General features: G+C 40.5%; 1 protein-coding gene across 1 annotated transcript in view; it reads right to left on the bottom strand.

Annotated features, from left to right (window-relative positions):
- yjefn3 (YjeF N-terminal domain containing 3) overlaps nt 1-24,730 on the bottom strand; it is a 61,202-nt gene extending 36,472 nt beyond the window's left edge. The window contains exon 1 of the mRNA XM_084722184.1: nt 24,318-24,730. Within this exon, the coding sequence (XP_084578310.1) occupies nt 24,318-24,385 (68 nt within the window). The 5' untranslated portion in view covers nt 24,386-24,730. The remainder of the gene's footprint in view (nt 1-24,317) is intronic.
- Between the last annotated feature and the right edge of the window lie 1,965 nt (nt 24,731-26,695).

Below are 26,695 nucleotides of genomic sequence, written 5' to 3'. Positions count from 1 at the left end.
AATTGCAAATAGCAGTGTCATTTATACTCTATACATTTTTCCACTGGCTTCAAGAGGCCAAAAATCAGTTACTGCAGGTGTAAAACCAGATAAAGATACATCAAAAGCAGTTACCAGTTACCACACAAACACTGTTGACTCTACACAGGTAGAGGTTCAAAAGGATTCTCCGAGGCAGACAAATCAGATTTCTTCTGAGAGGCTGATGGAGAGCTTTGAGGGTCTGACACCACAAACCAAGTATTTTTATTTTTGCACTTAAAAAGGCTGTTAGAAAGATCTGAAATAAACCACTGGAGTGGCAGGCAAGGATTAACTAGGATACTGTGATCAGCTGTATCAGAAGCAAAACTCAGTTTAAATCAGAGCACCAGCATCAGCAGCAAGGAGAAGATCATTGGTGTGACTCTTATTAGACCACTTTCGATGGACTGTGACTGTGAGGTGTTGACTTATGACCGGATAGTTATTTGTTGACTTTGTTTTCTCGACATTTAAAGTTGAGGACTAAAGGTTCCAAATAAGGTGTTTACATCCGCTGTGCATGCAATGTTGTTTTGTACTGAGCCTAAAATAGAGAGCCAGAGGTGAGGTTAAGATGTTATGAACCTGCAGGGCATGTTTGCTGCAAGTCTTGCATCCCTCCCTCTCTGCATCGCATCCCCTGACAGTTTCTCCCTCAGCGGGGCAGGAGGGCAGGTTCAGCTGTCAAATGACGGGCAAAGAGGGCCCACTGAGAGGTCCGCATGCTTTATCTCATTCTGTCAGTATGGACAGATTATTGTATTTTTCTATTCTACAATCAAGTTAAAATGATGCAATAACACAGGGGAGGGTAATTATCTTTCATTAGGCCGATCAGACTGTCGTGTGCAAGACATAAATGTGATATAAGAGCCTAATAATGACCAAATCTCTAATAACACAATAGCTAGATGTGTTTCATAGAGGACACACTGGAACGTGGATGACTATGAGCTAATAGCTGGCTAACACAGTAATGCGCTTGTATTATTGGTCAACCGTTCTTAATTACCAAGTGATGGAATTGTTTTAATTATATTTGTTGGCAGGGTCCAAAACTTCAAGTTTTATGGTATGTCATGCATGTTGGATACAGGTTGCAACCATAGTAGCAGCAACAATAGAATAAGAGCGATGTAAACAACATGAGTGAACATTGAATGAAAACAGACAGTTCATTATCATTACCAATGAATACAGCAGTGACCCCTTTCAGAATAAAGACCCGATAATGATCATGTATAAAGATAATAATGATAACAACAGCAATAATAGTATAATATTAAAAATGTTTGTTAGATTAGTATTTTCAAGTGCTCATGCCTTGTGGCCACATGTAACCTTTTCAGTGAACCGGATTTGGCCCTTGGGCCACATTTTGCCAAAGACTGCAATAACAACTATAAAGGACATGAAAATATTGCCTTTCATAATGTGCATGTGCAGAAATAAGGGCCTCACCCCCGCCCTGCACAAGAGATATCTCCCAGTATGCACCAGCCAGGATTTCAACGTGGATATGTAGCTGAAAACTTCAGTTCAGTCTGAATATCAACCATATTTGGTCTGAACATCTAAGACTTTTTTCACCCTCTTTTCAACCAGATAGAATGCAGTTACAAACATCAACATGTCACAAAAACAAATTTGTTTAATCATTTTGATCATTTAAGTTGCAGGTTGAAAAAGAGATAACATTGATTAGTGAAGCTTTTCTCCAAAGTTATATTTCACTTGTGGATGAAATCTGGTCTACAAGAATACGAAATTTCAACATTTTTAATGGTTTACATAAACTGGCATAAATACAAACTATATATGTTGCGTGCTGCCAACAAGAACCTTCCAGGACATTGTAATGGGAAAAGTTATTAATGTTAAATAAAGAAATTGTGCTTAATACTGTAGACATGCGCAAGTACTTACACATATTGGTTACAACTTCAACTACTTTGGGGTGTATGCAGCAGGACGTAGTATTAAGAGTGACGGATGAAAAATGTAACTTGCAAATCTCAACTCTCTTAAATTTGGTCTAAATGTGAACTTCCAATCAGTGTCTTCAAATAGTCAGGAAAAAAATCTCACTTTGAATGTGTTTTCATTGGTGACCATAGTCATTTTTTAAACGCCTTTTCAACAGAAAGATGCTCAGTGGGCTGTTACATCGCAAAAAGTGGCCAGTGAAGACTGTCTGGTGTTCAGGGGTGCAGCGTGGGTGATGCTCGAGATAAAAACTTGGCGGGATTTATTTAATTATTTTTTCCAGCAAGTGTCCGCTCCTGCTTGAACTTTTCGTGGCTCTATCTATTTTGTAGCCTTGGCAATAAAAGGCAAGATGAGAGAAAGCCCCGGCAAAGGAGCATAAAAAAGAAAATTATGCTGTTGCTGCTGCTGCTGAAAACTCTACAAGGCTTTCTTTGAATTCCCTTCAAATAAATTCCTCACTCTCTTCCTATCTAATCATCCTGTGAGTTTGTGCGTGTATTTGTGAATATGTGATCCAATCCCATGTCTCCAGAGTCAATTCTGAACATTTCACTGGGCAAACTATGGAGACTGTTTCATAAGGAAAAGGCAAGTGAATCAACTGAAAGGCAATTAGGTACAGAACACAGGCAGCATATAAATAGCTGAGAGCATATTAATGAGAAAGTGCAGCTTCAAACCTGCACTGCCACTGTCTCTCAGCATCTCCTCCTGCCATGTTTGGCCAGAAGCCCTCGCAGCATGCAAGTTTTTGTTCCTGACACAACCCCGCACAAGAGCACCTGCACATGTAAACACACACACACACACACACACACACACACAATGTGCAGGCTATGTATAATTGATGAGCACAGCAGTAGGGGGAACCATAAGAGGGACAAGAGAGCCATCGCATCGAAACTGGCATTCGGCCGACCTTTCGCAGCTACACTGGCATGCGTGCATGCATGCATACACACATGCATGTGCGTGGGAGCATGTGTGGGTGTGTTTACGATGCTTTTGGTGGCAGGTGGCGGTGGAGAAATGTGTGAGAAGTGCAAAGAGACCAAGGCTGGTGGCAGAGATGATGAAGGGAGTATTCTTCAGAGATGCTCTGAATCAAAAACGATGACAGCGAGAGAGTTGAAAATAAGGCTGAGGAGCAAATGAGGAGTCCTCCAGTGAGTTTCTTCTAATGAGAGCAAAGCAGAGCAGCCAGGCATCACGATGAACCTTGACAAAACAGGAACAGGAGAGGCTGAACTCCAGCTTAAGAGGGTGAAACTGAAGTGAAGTCAAGCAGGTATGAGGAGTAATGAGAAAAAAGGTAATTGTTGTCAGTGAGAGTTGTGAATTAAAAAGACATAATCAGATGACAGATACAATTAGTAAAAATAGGGATTATCAGCAGGATTACAATTATAAAATACATTTTGAAATACAGAGGGATATACTTGTATGCACAGTGCACACCCACTAAAACACTTCTCACAACACCACTCTGGTCTCAGCAACAACCGCTGAAATTAGCTACATAGACCAACACCTAACTTCAGCTACACAGAGCAACCACTAACATTAGTTACACAGACCAACTGCAAATGTTAGCCATAGCCACAATTAGCTAGAAAACCTGTCAATACCACTTCTACTACTACAAAATATTTGGGGACTATAGGTGGTGGTTTTGGCAAACAGGATCATGTGTGGGTAAAAACAGATGCTCAAGTAATTTTATGGCATTTTACTTAAAGTTTGAGTGTGAATGCCTGCATTAAATATGCATAATTATTGCTTTAATCTAAACATGCATTTGCACACAACAAAGAACGGTATAGAAAACAAACAATTAATAAACCACAGTGAACATAAAACATATCAGGCAATTTTTACCATATTTGATACTGAGGTAATCCAAAAGAAAGGGAAGGTAATTAAGTTGGATTAGTTTGCTGGCTACATTTTAACCAAATAATTAGTAAATGTGTAGGAATACATTTTTATAGTAATTCTCCCAACTCTTGGGTCAAGCAACTCTTCTTGCAGTCAAATGCCATTTTACACAGGCAATTAGCTGGGCCCCGAGCGTGCTGTTGTGTTATTGACACGCAGTCTTCAGAAATTCATATTAACCCCCAACTGCTGCTCAAACTTTGGCCCTTGGCATTGTCTCTTACTGACAGACAAGTTTGTCTGTGAAAGGTCCATGTGTGCAGCTGTAGCCTCAGGCTACCGACGGCTTTTGCGCTGACAGGCTGAGCTGTAATGTATGCACGTGGCATTTCCCATACATTAGGCACAGAATGTCACACAAGCTGTGCAGCCCGGGGAGCCTGGCAGGGTGTTGTATATGAGAACTGTTGGATTTCTGTGTACATGTGTGTCAATATTGGGACATGCGTGCATGTACGTGCATGTGTGTGCATGTGTGCAAACAGTCAATCTTGCTCACCTCTGTCGAAAATCATTAGGAGGTGAAAGAGCAACAGGAGGAGAAGGAGGTGCAGATGTGTCAGCTGCACGCTGCAGAGGTGTGATGAGGAGGAGGAGCCGTCATGCAAAGCCTGCTCCTGACACTGCAGCCTCCACAAACACACTTTCATCAGCTCAGTTTTACTGCACCAGCTCGTATCATTATAGTCAACTGGCAGTGATTAGAACAACATTTGGCCATAAATGTGAACTGATAGCTTTTCATTCATGTCACTACAGCATAATAAAATCATCTGCAGAGATATAAATTCGGGGATCCAGCGGAGTGAACATTACAACCACTTTAACTGCTGTCAAAGTTATTTTATCATCAATACAACTCATGCTCAAGCAACAGTAATCTTGTAGTAATCTTTTCATACCTTAAAGGACCAGTCTGTGGGATTTATGGTAAGGAGGGAGCTAGTAGATTGCAAACACCTCATCTCTCTTTCCCGTTCCAACTACGTGGGAGACAGCTTTTGCGTGAAAAGGGTGATTGCCTCCCCCCAGTGCACCCGTCTTTGAAAAAAGACTGAAATGTTGTCTTGGATGACCCTATGGTAGCTACAACATGCTAAAATGCCCTCTTGGGTGCCTTCCAGAGGGGAAAATGCAAAACCGTGCCATTTAGGTTGCAGTACATGCTAGAAAATTAGTTGGCTTCTACATGCCTCTAAATGGTTAAATAGTTAATGGTGTTTTTATTACAGAGGTGTATTAGTTGTTGTACAATTAAACGATTTTAATGTAAACCAGGGATTGGAACTGTTTCACCATAAATGCATTATGACTTTTGTTGCGCTGGTGCCCTGTTTATTTTTCATGCCTCTTTCCCTCAGACAGCGTCCACCACTGTTTCACCACTGTCACCATTCTGGGCCACAGTAGAAACATGATGGTTCAACAGGGTGGACCAGTGCCCTCTGTAAATAGAAACCGCTCATTCTAAGGTAATGAAAACACAGCTATTCTAAACTAAATTATATTAGATTTCTATTATATTCTTCCAATAAATCCTTGCAAATCATACACACTGGAGCTTTTGCAGGTTGCTTTCTGGAACTTAAGTAGGTCAGATAGCCTGAAGCACAGCTTCTCTAACAAAACCTTTATCTCCTGTTCAACACTGGTCAAGGCAATTAAGCACAGTCTGAAGTTACTGACCCTTTCAGTGAAATCAAGAACAGCAGTTTTTTTAATATCCTCATGCATAACTAAAAAGATAATCATTATTCACCCTCCTAAACGCTGGCTAATCGCTTTACCTGGACCTTGAGTGTGCCATGAGGGAAATTAAATTGAAAGAAGAACTTAATTTAACTGTTAATGCTTCAAAAAGTAGCTCATTTCTCACTCCCATGTGAAATGTAAGTTGGGAAGGAAAGAAGAGCAGTTGCAAACAAAAGCTAACAGACCACAAGGAAAACTGGACCAAAAAATGTGATTGTTTGTTTGATAAATCATCATCAAAGCACAAAGATAACCCCACCAGCTGAATGACAATAAAGGCTGAGCGGAGTGAAAGATAACAGACCTGGTTTATTTAGGGTTTGTGGTGTTTATTCACACAAACATGGCAGCTGAAACAGAGAAAGAACAGTGAGTCAACATCAAAGCATCCTACATTTGGAACAGCTGATGAATCCAGCTGGAGTGTTACGGTTTCTGCCATATTTGTGCCAATCCCCTGGACAAAAGTAACACAAGAAGAGAGCAGAGCAGGAGCAAAAGAGATTTAGTCCGAACAGTTACATGTTCAAAACAAAAGTTAAGAGTTGCAGATGAATGACAGAGAAATGAGAATGCACATCTATGCATATTGATTCAGGTGCAGACACAGCATGAATTCATTATGAGAAAGAATACGTCTGCAGGCTTCTAAATCAGTATAGGAGTGAGTGGAAATCTATGCATTAATGCATTAGTGTTTGCTCATGATTATGCATGTACAATATGTAACTGTAAAGGATTTAACCATAACTATAACAGAGGAGACACACCCAGAGGCCAGACTTGAAGCGCCCCATCAAAGCTTGACATCAGGGTCATTTAAGAGACATTTCAGCAGGTCAGTGCTCATATCAGGACAGGTGGTGGTGGCACCTTGTGAGGAACTTTGCCTCCACCCACAGTCCATGTCGTCTTGTTGCTGTGGCTGAAACAAGAGCGTGATTTTGCTGCACTCTGTGCAATCAGCAGGAGTAATTAGCCTTTACCTTCCTGTTGGCAGGAGTGATTAGTGGCTAGGTGATGGCTTATCATTCTGAGTGTGCATCACACCGATGGTGGTGTTTTCAGGTTTGCCTTGGTGCATTATGTTTACCCTGTAGCTGACTGGGCCCCTCCTTCATAACTGCATTTTTATGGGATTGACAGTGCATGCTTGTGGCACTCTAGGTGATCATCCATTAGATTTGGGTTGGTGTGGCCATTGCCTGCCACAACTAATTTGGAAGTGTGCTTGAGTGCTGCATTTTACCCAAAATCACAGCCTTGTGTTGTCTTGGTATCACAGCAGGGATGCACCATTGGTTTTGCTCTCTTTAAAGCACCAGAGCCTGTTAGAGGGCGTGAAGTAGAATGAAAGTCACGTGTTCTAACCCCGGTGCCACGAGAGTCTGGAGATCTGGAATGACATCAATATATGCAGAAGTTCCACTTTACATCCACCTCTATATTATACAGGTAGTGAATAATTAAATAAAAGGAATAAAGTGTTTTTTAATCACTAATTGATATGCATGAGTCCAGTCAGTATTCCCAGTGAGGAACATGCTGTCTTCACTTACAGAGGACGACAGAGGACTGATAGAGAGCTTAGTTGACCTTTGACCTTTTGGATATAAAATGCCATCAGTTCATCATTTTATCCTATTAGATGTTTATGTTTAATTTTGTCATAAGTAGTGAGTTATGGCCAAAAATCTAATCAATTCATTCTTGAGTCCAAGTAGATGTTTGCACCAAATTTGAAGAATTTCCATCAAAGTATTCTCAAGATGGCCGCCCCTATAGCTCAGTTGGTAGGGCGTGCGCACCATGTGTTGAAAAAAAAAAAAGTATTCTTAACATATCATTTTCATAATAGTGGAATGGATATACAGACAGACAACCCAAAAACATAATATGTCCATCCACAGCCATTGCCAGCACGGGGGGCATAAAAAATAAGAGAAGTGCCAAAACTGCAGCTAGCCAAGTATTTGCCGAGTCGGGTACTGCCATGATGGTGACCGCCCACACCACCACACCATGAGCTTCAGAACGACTCCTCAGACACCGACGGGTGACATCAGAAATGCTCCACTATTTATCTAGGATTTCCATCCACATTTATCCACATTTTTAATTTGCTCATAAAACACTGAGGAAAAAAGAGGAAAAAGCTAACAAGTTGAAATATTACTTTAAAAAATGCTACAGAAACAGTCTTCCTGTAGCAAATTAATCATGACATACTGTTCATCACGATGGTGTGACTTAACATCACCCACTGAAATTTCTGCTACAATGAAAAGACAAAAAACTGCAGCAGACGAAAACATCAGATATTTGTGGACAAATGAGGAGACTGTAACCTTCCTCAAATTAATATATGAAATATCACATTTTTCACATAGTTTTCAGTTGTTTGAGTAGCACACTTTTAATCATGTCATCTTGCTGCATCCTCTTCTTCTGCAGCGTTTTAATGGCACCCAGCTGGCAGTGCCAGAAACTGCTTATCTCGATGTGCCAACTCCTAATATTTGCATAACAATATTGGATGGAAACTGATTAATTCACACTTTCTTTTGCTAATCTTCTGGAAAATAGTTTGTAATTTGCACTAAATTCGGATCAAAACCTGACTAACGTGTGAACCGTTTTTCTCTTTTCTGTCGCACCCTCTTACCCCTCCTTATAAATTCTTGTAAAGCCCAACAATAATGGTACTTTGCTTGTGTTACACAAAAAGCCTTTTGAGAAATTATCCAGTGTTGACAATTTTAGTGCCACCCACTCTGTTTGTCTCTTACAACTATGGCAGACCTTTGGGCTTAAGATTTGCTAATTACAGTGAGCTGACAGAAATTCAAAAAGACTGTCTGCCTGATTATCGTTACAGTAATTATCAGATAATGCAAACACAGAAATTAGATTTTCTGCTGTGAGAGCAAGAAAACAGGCAAAGATAGATGGATGTGAGCTCAGAAAATCCAATATATACGACCAGATTTCAAAAAACAAAAAGCAAAGCCACATCTCCTGTCCATCTTTCAGTGTGCTTCTCATTTTCTCTCCCTCACTCCTCTCCTCTCCTCTCGAGGGGTTCTGTCAGCATATACATTAAGTTGATTGTCTGTTGATTCATCTGTCTGGATCTCCAGGTTGCTTTCTTGTTCCCTGCATGCCTCTCACAGCGGCACCATTAACCCACTGGCTCACAGGCCACCAGGGAGTCTGTCCATCAAAGCATCCAGGAGGCAAGAATTCCCCAGCACCTCCACTGATCATCTAATTATGAGTATCGGAAAAAGCCTGAAAAACAGATCTCAGCACTGGTAGCCTGGGCTGAGAGGCATCGTTAGTTGTTAGGCAAAGAAGAACACAAAATTTTTAAAAGGATGGTTCAGATTTTTTTAAGTGGGGTTGGGCATGAGGTATTCAACAGTCAGTGTGTTACCTACAGTGGATGGCAGTCAGCACGACCTCGGTTTGGAGAAGCAGAGTAGAGGATTAGCTTGGAAGGCTTAGCAATGACCTGCTGTGGACAGAGTCAGCAACAAAAGTCATTTTAGCCACCTAAAAAAGTCAATATCAGTTTAAGTGCACACTGTATTTAGAATATTTTCCTGCTTTAACTTGCTGTCAGACAGGTTTTTCCAATGGGAAATCGCTATTATGTAACCCAAATATCGCTCTCTCCATAAGTAAAATCATTCATTTTACCTTGCAGAACACTGAAGCTGTTGATCTACTGCTGCCGTTCACTGAAGTCAAACGATAACACAAACAAATAAACAGATCGACAAAGTGGTAGACCAGCAACTTCCATATTCTGCGAGGTAAAATGAATGATTTAGGCTATGGAGTTTGGTTGGTTTGGAAAGAGTGATACGTGGCCTGTATTCCCATCCGAAAAGGCTGTCTGACTGCAAGGTGTTCTTTTCCGTGTTTTTCAGATGGAAACTCCCACTCTGCTATTATAAAAAGCAGTGACACAGGTTCCAGCACTGATGCCCTCCCATGAAAGGAGTTCAGTCCTCTGATAGTTTCAGCAAGTCTCACAAGCTCTCTTGGCTTTTATTGTCTAAAAAACATAATAAACTCACTAAAAGTTTGTTCGTGGAAGACACTTCAAACTCAGCAGAAACCAATTAAAACTCACCAAAAAGTCCTTGTTAGTCTCCGTCTCCACTGTTCAACAATCACCAGCTCTGGTTTGGTTCAAAATAAATCCGTAATTCACCCCATTAGATGTGAAAATACTGTGGCTCCCCGCTGTCTATCTGATGCCCGAACACGTCATTGCTCTTCTCTGATTCACCGCTCTTCTGTCCCCACCCGCCGTGTTCATCGTTACCAGAGTCAGAGTCCTGATCAGAGCTGTTGTATATCAGCATTCAACTTCAAGGTTTTACATGGCAACATTCTCATGCAGAAACCTACACGATGTGGGAAAACATTTTTAGATGGCATTTGATGCTATTGACCAAAATTTGGTTTAAATACATAGTGAATACTGCTGGAAAGCTACTGAAAGATATAAAATAAAAACTTAAAAAAAGCAAAAATAATGGACCAGACCTTTAAGTGGCTAAAGTACCTTTTGTTTTTGACTCTGTCCACAGCAGTTCATTGACTATCAGTAAGTATCTCATACAAACCCTACATCAAATAATCTGATGTACCCCTCACATATATTTGTTTTCTGGTGAATATAACCATTATTAGATGTTTTATCTTCTTTTTCAAATAATATAATTCTAGTGTTTTGCTTTAAAAATGTGTATGGGGGCATTTTAGAGCTGCTTTGAACGATGAACAGCCAGAAGTTTCTCTTTTATGATAATATACTATTTTCACATATTGTATTTAATTAACAGAGGAGCAAAACTACCATTAAGATAATGAAATTTGCACATTATTGTATTGCGCCAAGTATTACCTTGACCCTTTAAAATCCAGCTTTAATTTCGATTTATATAATCCAACAGTGAACGAATGGGGAGGATGTGGTAAACAACAACAGAGAGCTATATAAAAGACAAGTCATTTACATAATCAGAATCCAGTGACAGTGTTCCAGTGGGAAACAAAACAGAACCACAATCAGGACTCAGCAGAGCGAGACAGCGAACCCAATTACTGAGAATTAGGAAAACCTTCCTAGCCGCAAGCAATGGCACACACTCAGACACACACACAAAGACATAGACATAGAAGCAATACCTGACAAACACAGATTGTTCTTTTGTCAAACTGACAAATGCATTTACAGGAAGAAATATCCTCCAATAAATGAGGATGCATATAACTGGAACTGCTGAACGTTTGAATGAATGTTTCATTGTGAACACAAAAACACAAAACTAGTTCAACAAGCCATCAGATTTAACTTGCTGCATCTCTGCAAATGTCTTTAACAAACAGATCACCTGTCCTGACCTGTCCTGTCACTCTGCCAGGGAACATCTCTCTCTTGGGTGTAGCTGGGGTTGGTTTCTATGGCAACTGGCACAAAACCGATGTGAGTGACAAGTGGTAATAACTGACAGACAAGTGAGAGCTAAGACACCACCCCCCTCTGGATCTTATTATCAGTTCACTGGTCCTCACCCACTCTTTTTTCTCCCCCCCATCCTCTCCTCCCTCTCTCTTTTGGACTGCATTGATTTTCCAGCGGAGACAACATAAGGCAAGTCACTGGTGGGCTTCGCTCTCATTCTGTCACCATGAGAACACTTCTCTTTGTAGTCCTATTCATCAGAATAGCTCTGACCTCTGTCAGGAAATCACCCACAAGGTTCAGAGTAAAAAACTAGAGCAATTAAATCTGAAGCGCATCATTGTAAAAGATACGATATCTGACATTTGAATAAAATGTCTGTTGTTAAAGAGCTGATTACACTGCATTAAAATGATTATCCCAATTTAAAGTAAGAACCTTGAAGAATAAAAGATCAATCAGACTCTACCAGAGATGTGAGAGGTGAATGGTTTTTAAATCATCTCAAGCTGCTGCTGAAATTACTCTGAGAGGAGGTGACATAGGTGGAGAATCCCCCCCACCATCACCACCATCCTCTGCAGATGCTCCAGGCATGACAAACTGTGAGGAGGCCACCCGTGAACACACTGGAGGGATCTCCCTGAAGGTTGTTGTGGAAAAGGACATCACAGCCTGGTGATACTGAAGCGATAAGAAACTGAGAAATGCATGCAAGTCAGCTGCTCTGTGTGTGATGATGTATCAAAGCAGGATCTGGACCCAAAAGAGTAACTTGTTTACAGAAACAGCGAGAAGAATGCAGATCTCCACCAGGCAACAGATGGTGAAGCACCTACTGCAATGCCAAATGCAACTGCCAGATGCAACCAGAAGAGATTTGAAAAGTTTCCCCAACATTAACATGACCCCGACATATGTTGTCCTGAGCAGAAACAAAATTTCAATTTCAAACAGTTGTTCACTGTGCGGCACATCACAGACAACGAATAGAGAATTACTACCTTGCAGTTGTGTCCTTAGACTCGCAAGTAAGTCTCTAAACTTTTCTCTCAGTAGACACTGAGGACATTCTCCCAGCTTTCGTTGCTAAAAATGGGTAGAAACAATTTGACAGTTAAAAGAAAACATTGCAGAACCAATCAAAAGTCTTTAAGATGGCCGTTCATATTGGGACAGTGACATGCAAAAGTGAGGTGTGTCCTTGAAAACATGTGAGGGGCATAGATTTGTTAGCAGCCATTCACGATACTGTTGAAGTAACTATATGGCATTTAGAAATCCCCAGATAATTGGTCATATAGTTTGTCAAAACTGGAGGTACGGTATCAAAAAGTAGCCTACTGACGCCTTTGGCCATTTCCTGTCAGTCATGAAACCCTCGCTTTGGAGGGCATAGCGGCCTGTTAACAGTCTCCTGGGTGGGTGTATATACTAGAAGGGTAATTGGGAAATATGAAGCAGGTGTGTGGGGCGATCAGATGACTGGAACTGATGTGGCATACTGAGAGAAACTGGGAATGACAGAATGTGGAAGGACAGGTAGGAAAAATTGACCGACCGTCTGATGCCATGAGACTGTGCGGTGATGAATTGCTGGCAAACAGGACAGACAGAGACTGAAATTCTCTATAACTCATATTAAGTCTACTCATGACCTATTTCAAGGATTCAAGGAAAAGACAGTCACTGGGGAAATAGATGATTTAAACTGCCTGAATGACTGACTGACACCACTGCAGAAATCTCAGAATAAATGAATTTTTAGGCACATAAGTCTTTCCGACTGACAATTCTGTCAGTAGTATCTTGACAAGATTTGATGGATTATTCCTGCATGCTTTAAGCCACTAAAAAGTAAATGCTGGGCACATGTGTACACAGCCCAGCAAGGGGTATAAGAACAAAGCCAATGAGCAATTACAATAATCAATTCCTCACATCATCCCACATTTGGAATCAATAATGCAAAACAAGATAGAAGCTCATGCTGAATATAGGACATTAATGACTTTTTCAGTGGCATGACAATGAAGATTATTTTCACTGGAAAGCTCTGCAATAAATGTGCCAGTTGTTCGAGATCTTTTTCTCTATTTGCAGCAAATTAAATCTGGCTGAGATTTCGCACATAAACAGAATAATAACACCAGCAGCAGCTGAAAACAATATGTCTGTTGTCATTGATGTCGTTGTTTTTCATTCAAAAAGCCGACTTAGCTCAGATATGAGTCTGTGCTTTAGGCTGCGATGATGTCTGAATGTTTGGAGAAATAATAGTGGAGCCAGCTCAAGTGCTCTTGTTGAAATCTGACCCTTTTTGTTGTAAAGGAAACAGAAGCGATGGTGACAATACCTATTTTTCACAACCTACACACACAAGAATACACAAAGACACACGCTGCAATCCCTCTCTCTTTTCCTCACTCTCTTATGCCTGTCAGCTTTCTAAATGTAGCTCGGTAAACAAAATATCCCACAAACGCTCGCCCACGATGACAATGCATCCTGTCTACAGACATTAAAGTCGATATAAATACCATAATGGCTTTCTATTAAAAAACACACACACATCCATCCCACACATGTACAATAGCTCACTTATAGCTCATTTATGAGGTCTTTCTGGGTACCTGACTGTATGTGATGTGAAATGACTGTTTAAAAATGATGATGGAACTCTGCAAGTTTTACTAATAATATTTCTTTAAATAAAAACCAACAACAACAACAACAACACTGCAGCCAGGATGTTCTTTGAAATTTTTACGCTAATGAGGAACATTTGTTTTTGTTTTGTTGTTGATTAGATTTCAAATTAAAGCCAACTGTTCCCAAAATTAGTGTCTGTTAATGAGTAAGAGATCATTACTAATCTTTTAGAAGGAGTAGATGTTTATAACAATTAAATTGAGCAATATGGTAATGGCATCTGGCAGGCAGAGAGTCACTGAACTTGAACTCCAGAGTGTGTATTTTCGGAGTAGTGGGCTTTTGTTTTTGGCATAATGGGCTTAGCTTTACATTGACAGACAACTAACAGTTATAAACAGCTGATCAACTTACAATGTAGGACTCGCTGTTGCTTGTAATTGTCAAAATATAATGTTACGCTCATCTCGCACTTATAGAGGTTTAGTGTCCCTGCAACCTGCCTGAACTTCAAGTGAGGGGCGGAGAGAACAGTGGAAACTATTCACTTCAAACGCTGATCACATTTTAAATAGGAATTCAACCTATTTAATAAATCATGTATGGCTCCAACTCACTATTTGAACTGAAGTACTCATTTGCAAAAGCTAGGGTAGTACATATTGCTAAAAGCTGTATTTTATTAATGTATTTATGGCATTAATTTCTATAATTTATCTTAACATTTCTTTCAATGATTTCATCGCTGAGATCTTGGAAGCAAACTGCATCACTGGCAACAAACATGAGCGGCTAAATGATCAATGACAATAGTTCAACCGTATCAACAAAACCAATGCAAAAACAGAGATGAACGCATCCATCTTGTCTGTCACAATCCCCCAGTGTAATGCAAAACCGTGTGTAGGTGGGTCAAAGTCGAACAGCAAAGTAGTTCTGGAAAGGTCAAATGGATGTTTCTAAGCATCACTTTGGATAAAACCTTTGATGTTCACCTTTTTTCACTCATCAGGCTGGTCAGAAAAATAAAACTTAATAGGATAAGCAGAGAAAGGCCAAAAATATGTATCACCTGCCACATCAAAATTTTTACATTTAAGCAGCACAATAGTTTAATTAACGGGAGCTAATTGAGGCAGTGTGAATTTGTCAAATGAAATAATGGTCTGTCTCTAATAATAGCCTGGTGATCTGTTTCACTGAGTGAAATGAAAGCCTGTATAATTACTGAAAGAACTTTTATACCTTAGAAAAGGCTTAATGACCTGGAAGTAGACAATAAATCTCAAATTCCCACACTGCAAGAACATTTATTTTGTCATTTTGATTATTTCTTTTTTGTGGACTTTTAACAGAACTGAAAACCACCTGTTCAGCTCAGGGTAAAACACACAGAACATCACCGAAGAACTATGGAATTATTTGTATTGTTGCTCTAAACAACAATATAGATTCACAAATATGTTTTCCTGCCTTTTAGGCAGTCATTTGTTACCTTTTACTTTCAGTACTGTGTGTGTGTATTTGATGAGAGTTTAGCGGTGAGGGGCCTGGAGGCATTTAAATCAAAGTTTGTCAATAGATGCTACGCTTGAGTACAAGCAGCTTCCACCAAAGAGACACATCACAGCTCAGTTCAGTCCCGTCAAATCAATCTTACACGCATTAATGCATAAACACACACAAACTCTCACAAACAGACTTCGCATACACATTTTTAATAGGGATGGCTCAATATCACTTTTTCATGTCTGATACTGTTTCAGTACCGGAGCGCACCTATGACCCGCACATCCATGCACGTCCCTCTGTCTGTGGATTGCGAGTCTGCATCTCACATTTCTCATCAATATACAAAATAACGGGAAAAAGACACCTCTCACTGCAAAAACTGTGCTCTGTCTGATCACTGTCTGATGCTTTGGAGATGATTCAATATTCAAGCACTTAAAAAAATGATAATTCTACAAACTGCAGATATTCTTTTTCCTCGTTTGGAGGAAAAAGTGTTGCTCAGGTGCAATCCAGCAGCACTACATGTATGCTGATATTGATGCTGCTGCTAATTTTGGTATTTTTGAACAGCTGTATACTACTAAGTTTATATGGATGTGAGATGATTGCTATCATTGTTGTGTGGTCTGGCTCAGGCCCTCAGGCCATCCTGGAGGATCCAATTTGGAGGTTATGGTGTTCGATTAGACCTTAGACTTGTGTACTCAATGTTATGAGCATTTTAGCTATCAGAGGTATTTTCCGATACCGGCACCGGTATCTGAACAACCTTAATCTTTAACAAGAAATGTTGTGGTTTGTTTCTGTCTCAGTTGTAGTTTGTGCTTGATCATGAAAGCAAAGGAGGAAAAGTACATGAGTTTCTGTTAGAAATGCCTCAAGGGACTGGGATTCCCCCAAACAGCATTCCACTATAACCTCCTCCATTTGTTCTGATTTGTGTATACATAAAATAGGAGTAGCAGCCTGATGGCAGAGTCCAGTGTTTCAGAGGGAGAGATGAGGGGAAAGAAGAGGAAGATGAGGAATGAAAATGATCGGGAATGTTTTTTTGAAGGTCAGTTTTTCCAAGGACAAAATGTTCTTAGCTGGCTATTATTTAGTAATGAGAGAGACTAATTTGCACCGCTGCCTACACTGGCACACCATCTCTTTCTTTAGTTCTGTCATCATTATCTGGGCCAATGTAAAGCAAGCCGTTGTTAGAGCTGTGAAGGAGGTAAGAAACTGATTTAAGTTCAGCGTTCTCATCAAAGTGCTCTGCTGCTTCTCTGAATGCTCATTCCCCATTACAATAACACACACAACATATGTGAAGGTCGTGTGCAGGGGACATGAAAGTGGTTAAATAATTGACACATTCTGACCCTATTATGTCTTGACAATTTAAAGTACAAATGACTTGCAATTATCTCTGCAAAGAAGGAAGCATATGTGGTCTATCTCTAGCTATTCATTCACTCTAATGTATGTACATCAACACACACACACACACACACACACTCCATGTACAGCTGCTGCTGTTTGAAGGACAACTTACTATATATGGGTTGTCAGAGCAAATCCTGAGTGTAGATAAACAAACTGAACTCACCCAACTCATCTCAATCTGCAGAAGTGTTTGAACTTTTCACTCTGCTCTCATCTCTCCTCAAACCATCTTGAACCAAGAGTGGTTTGGAGAAATTTCCTTTTGAATCAGTAATTGCAAATCTTGTGTAAAACAAAACAAAAACTGGGGCACCTTTGGGAGCGTACTGCTTTTCCTAATACCCACTGAAATCTCTTAAATGATTCACCATGTGGACATAATGAAGAGGACACAGTCTTGGCTCAGCCTTCCTCTCTTGTGTTCTTCGTTAACAAAGGCTGCTGCCTGAAGACTCATTTAAACCTGAATCAGGGTGTTCGAGCAAATGCAAAACAAGAGCTGTCAACGCTCAGGTGAGAGAGAGCTCAACCCCACAAGAGAATTGGCTCCTCAACATGAAAAACTAGAAACAAGTCACTGTATTATTCTTTCATTTTCTTATTTACCATTAGCCTGTGAGCTGCTGTACATCCTTTCTTATGTACCTTTTTTACAGCAGCCATATTCATGTGAAATAATAGAGAAAACACAGGGATGATCAGTGATACTGATTAGTAGTGAGACAACCTGCCCAACAACCTGTGTCAAATGAATTTACATAAGGTAAATTATTTTGTTTTTGTTGCTCTCGGGACAGAGATGCTGGTTGTTTGGTCAGTCTGCAGTGGTGGAAATATAGAATAATGTAATGTGACAGATTGTTTATTTGAAGACATAACTAAATCACAGAATACTTGAGTTACGAGAGCTGTACCTCTAACCACATGTGACATGCTTCGCTCTCTGTAGCACATACCAAACACACCCTTCCAGTCTAAACTGATAAACGCTCCCATCTCTCCCTCTGCCTGTCAGCGCCATTGCTGCCTTGCATCAGTGTTGTAAAAAGTAGCTCTCTGAAAGCCTCAGAGCTGTTTCTGTGCAAAGCTTTCAGAGAGCTACTTTTTACTCTTAAACTTTGAGTACATTTCACAGCCTGTACTTTTCACTTTTACTTGTGTAAAGTTACATCAGTACTTCTACTTTTACCAGTCTGTTTTTTTTAACAAGGATCACGGTCACAGATAACCTCTGCAATTTTTATTACTTATTACTATATTTTATTATTAGGTCCACAGGTACAGGTTTGGATTGGATTGAATGTACATGTAATGTAACCTGGAGACCAAAAAAAACACTGTATTCCATTACGGTTATGAATAAAAAAGATGTAGTCTTCAGTAGCATTATAATTTGAAAATAAAGAATGATATACTATCATGCTCAATGTGCACACAGTTGTCAATTCATTATAATGCCATCCAGCAAAAAAAAAAATCTTCACTGGGTGGACATTTCTCCATTTTTTTTGTCTTTAAATCAATAAATAAATTGTGAAAATTAATAAACCGAATAACAAACATAAACAAATTAGAGCTGCAACAATTAATCTATTATTAATGGGCTATTAAATTAATCTGCATCTACTTTGATAATCAATTAATCGTTTTGAGTAGTCCAAATTCTTTCAGCTCCTTAAATGTGAATATTTTCTGGTTTCTTGACCCCTCTCTGACAGTAAAAAGAATACTTTTGGGTTTTGGACAAAACAAGACATCTGAGGACGTCATCTTGGAGTTTGATCAACATTTTTCACTGTTTTATGACATTTTATGGTCCAAACAACTAATAAATTATTTGACAAAAGTGTTAAATCCCTGAAAACACTGCCTTGGGCTAAACATTTTGACCATATTTAATACTGAGGTAATCTAAAAGTAACAGGTAATTAGCACCTATATTGGAATACAGGTAACCTCCTGACCCTGCCCAGATGATTCTAGTCCAAATAGGACTATAGTCTACAGTTATGGCCACACTGGTGGTGCAGTTCCAGGGATTTCAATGTCGGTTTTTCATTAGCATTAGCATTAGCATTAGCATTTAGCCTCACTGAGCTGCCAGCATGACTGGAGACTCAGCTGCTCGCTCCACTTGTGTGAATGCACTTACTGCTGCCTGGTTACTTCTTAATTCTGTTAGCTCACACTTTACAGCTATACAATGCTACTTATCAGGCAGAGATGAGAAATATCAGACTTGCTGTGGATCCTATAATTCACTTGGAACCAAGCCATCAGTCCTCATCCTGCTGTCAAACCCACTCTCCCCCACACAATCCTCTTTAAAACATGGTAAATGGACAACTCTTACAGTTAATATGACTTTAATGGAGGAGGAAAATTATGGCCAAACACTGCACCACTAGCAAATCATCTCTCCCCTCCATTCTCCCTCGCTGCATCCCCACCCCTCTGCCCTAATCATTACATTTGGCCTATAAATAAATGCCTGAGCTGTCACACAGGCAAATGGAGCTGCCAACATAGGAATTGGTGGCAGGGGGCTGAGAGGAGGGAGGCAAGCCAGAAGAATGACAATAAGCGCAATATGCATGTTTGCCAAGGTAGGAGAGACATGAATGCAGGTAAAGTCAGACAGCTTGTCACACTACCAGCTGCTCAGATAGACGGGTAGGCGGACCAGCAAATTGAAATACCTCCGACCAGTCCAGCATTTCTCTATGCGACTGGCCCGAGGCCACAGGTGTGATGGGCTAAAGGGGAAAGATGGAGCAAAGAGCCAGAACATTCATCACTGTCAGAGCAGAAAGAGGAGGAGGAGGGGAAGAACAGATCCAGGGGGAGAATTACACTCGACAAAGTTTAATAGAAAAATTAGAATTTTAATAACGTGAAAACATATTGTACTGGCAGATGTTACACCGTTTGTTCAGTCAGTCCTGAAAATAACTGACACTGAGTACATGTTTCTAAAATCAGAGTGGCTGCGGAAAAAAATCAGACTTTTGTACTCAGATATTTTCAGCCCTCTCCTGCTGGCTATTTGCTGTTACTTGACAGTAAAGAGTAGATACAACAGAACAACTAGTGCTGTAGACAAGAAGGTGCCCTGACCTTTTAGAAATAGAGACAGAGTAGCCTTATTTTTCCCAAATAAATCGATCACAGAGGCCCTGATTTTGCTCCATGTTTTAGCCATCTCAACTTTCAGACTCAGGTACCAGGTACTGTGCCAGATCCAGGGCCAAGAATTCACCAGATCAGAACCATGGCCAACACTTACAGGCCACCCACTGATCGCTTTCGGCATTTTATCAGCTGAAGTGTCTCTACAATACCCTACATCAAGTAATCTAAACTGGAGTTTGGATTACTTGATGTGGGGATATATGAGGTGCTTATGATAGTCAGTGTATTAGTTACAGAAGATGCCAGTCGGCACAAGAAGCAGAGAGGAGTAGCAACACAGAGGCTAAACAATGAACTGCTGTGGACAGAGTGAGAAACAAAAAGTATTTTAGGTACTAAAATAGGTTTGGAATAGGTTTGACCTCTGCCTGTCTGCCGTTGCCTTGATCTGTTAGTTTGTGTTTTTGTGTGACTTTGATGAATCCACACTATCCTTTTAAAACACCAAAGCTGAACAAAAACACAAATTACCTAACAGCAACAGTGGACTAGCAATTCCAGTGTTCTGTGAGGTAAAAATGACTGATTTCACCCCAGGAGTGTGGTTTGTTTGAAGAGAGCAATATTTGGCTGCAGTTTCCTGTCAGAAAAGGCTCTCGGATGGCAAATTAAAGCAGAGAAAATATTCTAAATATGGCAAACTGATATAGATGTTTTTTGGGTGGACCTTTTATAAGTGGCTTAAATACTATTTGTTGCTGACCCTGTCCACAGCAAGATATTGTTTAGCTTCCTATACTTGTACACCTGCTGCTTCTCTAAACTGGAGGCATGCTGACTGCCATCTGCTGTGGGTAATACACTGACTCATATACCCCCACTATCAGTTTAATGTAGGGCTACTTCTACTTGCTGCAAAAGTGTATGCAAAGTTGTTGTGAATTTTATTTTTAATCCATGTTTGGATTAAGTTGATTATTTTTAAGACTTGGAGATGCATATATTGCAGTAAGTGTGTTGTAGTTTGTTTAATCTGTTATTCTGGAGAGAAGTCATGCTTGGAACGATCTTTCTGCAGTCAAAACCATTATCATGCTAAAACAGCAGGATTGTCACGTATTGAGAATTTCATGCATTAACTCTAATAGGTTCCTGCTTGCCTGTGGCAAATACATTACTTATAATTTCTATATAATTATATCAGATCATTGAACAGCTTTATCACTGGGGTGTCTCCGGGCTGATATTATCTTACAGTTCCAGACAGTAATTATCTCCATCTAATTTTTCTTTGTTCACAAAGTCCTCACCAAAACAGGTTGCTCCAACAGCTGCTTGTCAGCCACTGACTTAATTGGCAACGACAATGGACAAATATCTATCTATCATTTTAGAATTAATTGTGAACTGCTGGTTAATCTAAAACGTACACGTGGACATACACGGACCCTGACGATGAAGGTGGCTGTATAATCAGTAACCCCAGCAGTAGTATATGTGGGCTTTAATTGACTGCCTTAATTGACTACCAGCCAGCCCCAATCACACTGCAGAGATCTGAGAGCCTGAGGACTGGGGCGAAGCCTCTCGGGTGATTGTTAATCTGCCAGCCTCGGCTGCTCAGATGTCGACACACATGGAGAAGAATGTAAATGCAGTCGGTGCAAAGATCATAATTACATACGTTACTGAGAAAATTTTAAAAAAAGGTCCTAAAATAGATTTAATATGTAGGTCCGTGCACTGACTGGCATGGCAGTAGCATAGAGATAGTGAATAGACAGATGTCAGGAGACTGGGGCAGATAAACCAAGGGGTGTTACTATAGATACACGAGTGACAGAAGAGACACTGTATGAAGATGTCTTTAGGCACCATATGTACGCACATTTTGTAAAAATCAATGTCAGGCTCACAGAGTGATTTCTATAGATAAATAATCAACCATCTGTCACCAGGCTATATTAAGCACACCAGCTTATTTGAATTGCACTGAAGGAAGAAAAGCAACAATGATGTTTCCTCCTGAGTGACAACAGCACACTCAATTTACAGTAGATTACCCAGAGACAAAGACAGCCGGGCTGGAAATTGTTCAGCCATTCCCGCTCTAATCCTGCCATCACACTATAGAATTTAACATCATTACTTCTCTTTAAAGGGCTTTGTTACAGTATGAACCACTGCCTGTGTGTGTGTGTGTTTGTGTGTGTGTGCATGGCTTCATAACATTAGCGGTGCACAGGCATTTGGTCAACTGCTGCACGGAAATTAAAGGAAATAGGGAAGATAAACACAACTGATTTCATCATTGCACTTCTATGACTGTTATGTGATATGAGGGGGGGTGCCATCCCGCTTGTTAGCAAATGACCAGAATGCACTCCCATTGTTAAACTGCCATCTCCTCTATTCATCGCCAAGTAGCAGAGAGAGCAGGGGCACAGGGCTTGTTTAGCTGAATATCTCAGTCTGGTCTGTCTGACTCATTGATCCGTTATCTAACTGAGGTTTGTGCCGGATAGAATCTGTGGCCCCGACCGCAGCTCTGAAATATCATTAGCCTTTCTGTGTTGTCTACTGAGCAATCCATGGAGCTCTCCATGGTGCTGAAATGGCAGATGGATTTGTAATTGCGACTCTTTCTCTCAGTTCTGCCCTCCTGTCGGTTTCATCTTGGATCTGTAATATTGAATCAGGTGAACGACATGAACCCGGCCCGCCATCCCTGTTAAAAAATAGCAAATCACCAACTGCCTAGTCATTAAAGGTGGAAAAAGCAGGATTTGACAGTTGCTGTTTGTAAATGCACCAGAAAGATAGATTTTTGACACTCATTCCCAAGATGTCAAATACTGACGGTTTTGGGTTAGTAAAGCATCTCAAGGTCAGCAAAATATTGAGAATACAAGACAGTACAGCTGGAGGATGGGGTCTTTGCTGCTACACACTCCTGGTGGGTCTTGGGTGACGTTTGACAGGGATTATGCATAGTTTGCCTTGAAGAACAGTATTTTAAAAAGCTGTCAAAAGTGATGCATTAGAACCAATGATATTTCTTTTTCCCCTCATCAAATCTTGGCCTTCCCATTGCACAATACAATGCATTCAACCACGGACAGTTCAGTCAGAAATTCTGCTGAGTTATGCTGGTAGCAGCTCATGTAGCCTCTAGCTTTTATCCTCAAGCATATTTGAGGAGTGGACTACAGAAGTCTGCCAAGCTCACTTCTTTCTAACTGCACAGATTTTAACTGCTTCAGATTTCAACCCCAACCAGCACTGACTCAAGTGACATCACCTGAGACTTCAGACAGATCCCTCTAGAACCATAAACCCAAAACTGTGCTGGCCAGAATTACATTTAGCTTTTAGCCATACATGAGAAATGTTATTTGTTTTTGTATTATCCTTTAATACAAGTTTTCTCTTATTTGTCACAGATATAAAACACAACATTATGTGTCTTTGGATTTTTCCCTCTCATTTTCTTGGATTTCCCTTTATTTTATTTTAGTGTTTGCTTCAGGGGTGTTATCTCCATGTCCTTATTTAAGCTTCATTTTTTCTGTCACAAGATTGATCACGATGGCTAAAGGCTTTTTACTTTGTGCGCATCCCAGAAGGACACTGCATCTGTAAATCTTAAGTGGATGCAAATAAGAGTGCAGTTGCGTTGTTTGTGTGTGTGTAAAAGGTTGGAAAAACTGATAACCTTCCGCTATGTATGTGCAAAGTACCTCTCTCTTTGTTTCTCAAATTTAAATTCTGCTTTTTTTTTTTACTATCACTCTGAGAGTAAAAGTGGTGCTACAGAAGCAGCCAGGGGCACAAACACACCACACTAACCTTTGATTGCATAACAAACTGATTACCCATCTCATCCATAAAGATATTGAATCATAAGATGGTTGGCTTGGTGGGTAATAAGCGCCCTGATGATGCCAAATTAAACATTGGTGCCCCAATTTAATAACAACTCATATATGTAATTCAATTTGAGGCTTCAGTGGAGTGGGAGAAGAGCAATGATGAAAATTCAAGAGGAGGAGTTTCTTGGGGCACACCAAGGTATTTCAACAGGCATCATCACCATGATCATTATGGGTATCGTTCTTCATGCAGCTCTTATTATTCCCTCCCTGCAGCTCAGTTTTTCTTTTAAAAGCTTGCTGTGATTCAGAGTCTCGTGTGAAGACTTCTCCTGGGTCCGACAAGAAGATCTGGATGTTCCTCTCCTCTCTAAATCTGCCTCTCTTTCTCGCACTGATTTGAGAGGAGTCCTGTGAAACTGGCGTAAAACAAACAGAATGGAAGAGAACAGAAAAAGAACAGCAGCAGGAGAGCACTAAACTAGAAGAGAAGTGAGAGCATGAGAGACAGCAAATGAACAGGTGCCTACCTGAGGTAACGCAGCGGTTCAATGGTTTCAGCCTCTGCCTCAGCTGAGCTGTGGTTCATCTTGTCCATCTGTTTTTCACCAGCACGACTCGGCAAAATATGAGAAAGGATGAGCTGTGGCGCTCCAGAGAAAACACTACCGTTCCTTCTCTCTGACTCTGATTCAATAAACACACTGTCTGTCTGCCTCCCTGCCTGTTTGGAATAGACTGAGAATCTAAATGGGGCTTCCTCCCTATGTATCTCTCTCCCTCTGTATGGCTCTTGATTGGCTCAGACGCTGGAAGGTAATTACTGGCTGCTACACACACACACACATACACACACACACACTCTGAATCTTGCCTCCCTTATATCTCTGCCTCTCCTCTCTGTCTCCTTTTCCCACCGTGGCCCCGGCTCATTCTCTCATAAAACCAGCTGGCTCTGTGTGTCAGCTGCGCTCACCGGGAAAGCCAGCCAATTAAGAACCAGGAGGCATGGTGCTCGCTGGCTGATTGGCTCATGCGGCTGCGATCATAGATGTTCAGTCATCCAGGGTGGAACCCCCTGCCCCCCCCCCCTTTTTTTTTTCTTCCATCAAATTCACACATACACACACACATCCACACACAGCCCTCAGTGGAAAAAGGATCCCAGTGGGTGTGGAATCTAGAGCAAGCATCAGAGTGAGGAAACACTTGACTGCTCGCTGAATCACAAACAGTAACACCTTTCATGTGGTCGTAGGAGGTAAATGAAGCCCACTACCACAGCTGAGATGATAACACTACACTACCTGAGTGGGTGCAGAGCAGAGATGTGTAGCTCAAACTGATGGCTGATATGAACAGAAACACAACGACCCTGAAAGGGCTGTGATGTATGCAGGCTTGATCATATGGATTTAGGGCAACCATGAGAGAGGAAAAACATTCTGTATCATTAAAATGTAAATATACAGTAATGCACACACACACACACACATGCAGAGGAAGGAAATGTGCTGTAGTATCACAGGGAGAACCCGTGGCTGCCAAGGAATGAGGCTCATAAGTGGGTCGTGGGGACAAACAATGGCTCACTTTCTTCTGTAAAAGGTCGCCCTCCCTCCAGTTCGCTCCGAGTTCACAGCTCAACTCACTCAGTTAAGTCCGTTGTATTATATCAAGATTACTGTGCAAGTCCTGTTTTTCTAACGCCTTACACAAATGTGAAGACTGAATTCCTGCAAACGCAAATGAAGACAAACACAGGTGCTGTGGATTGTTGGTGTATTTTGCCACCTAGGGGTCAGACTGTGTTATTGCAGGTTGAAGCAAGAGGGTCATTATAGGCAAACTGGGAAATGATCCTGGAGCTGTTGGAATAATTGGAAAAATCTGCTCCAGACTGGGAAAATTCACGAAAACTGTGCTTCAAGTTGGAACAACAACTTGGAAAGGCGGCAAAAGTTTTGGTAAGTAACTCGCAAAGTTGTTGACTTCATATATGAAGAAACATGGTGAAGCAAAGTGATAGCTTTTTATTAATTCACATATTGCATATCAATGTTCACATGTAATTTCTAATATGTTAGACGGTTGTAACCATTAGTTGCTTTCCACATAGTGACGTAGATTAGTTAGAAAACTTTTTTATTAGCATTAACAGTGATAACAAGTCAGGTAAAGTAATATTTTAGTGGTTTTATCAAATGAAATGGTGCAACAACCTGTCTGGGACAAAAACACTTTTTAATATAAAGCTTTTAACTATTTCAGCAACATGAGTTTTCACTATGACATTTGTCTCCATCCTTCATCCAGACACTATGTAAGTACAGCATCAACAAGCCCACCCTACCCTTCATAACATCAATGTGGTTTGCACATAACAACATAACAACTTAAAAGCTCATGTACACACTGAAATCAGAGAATGCGAGACGATCAGAGGGGCAAGGGAATACAGCACCAAAACTGATCATTATAGAAAAAGGCAATATACTACAGGACGTGATGACGGAATTGTATTTTGTTAGCAGCAGCTTTTCAGTAAGAACTCAGGTTTGACAAACATGTTGCATCAACAATATGCACTTTTTAACAGCTGACAACAATTGCTGATTTCCTTGTGTAGTATTTAATGGCATCTAACAGTGGGCTTGCAGATTGCAAGCACTGTCTCGCTCTTCCATGCATGTAGGAGAACCTAAGGTGTCTGTAAACCCCATGCAAAACGCAAAAGGCCCTTTAGGGCCAGTGTTTCGTTTGTCCGTTCTAGAAACATTGTGGTGCAACACAGCAGGCTCTCTTGAAGAGGACCTGTGTCTCTATAGATATAAATGGCTCACAATTCTTATTTTATAAACTAATGAAAACACATTGCTGAATATTATATTACACTTCTGCCACATTC

Source organism: Lutjanus erythropterus, chromosome 7 (assembly GCF_056507025.1).
Source record: "Lutjanus erythropterus isolate fLutEry1 chromosome 7, fLutEry1.hap2, whole genome shotgun sequence".
Lineage (NCBI taxonomy): Eukaryota > Metazoa > Chordata > Actinopteri > Lutjaniformes > Lutjanidae > Lutjanus > Lutjanus erythropterus.
Note: the sequence above shows the minus strand (reverse complement) of the source record. Positions and strands in the feature narration are given on the sequence as shown.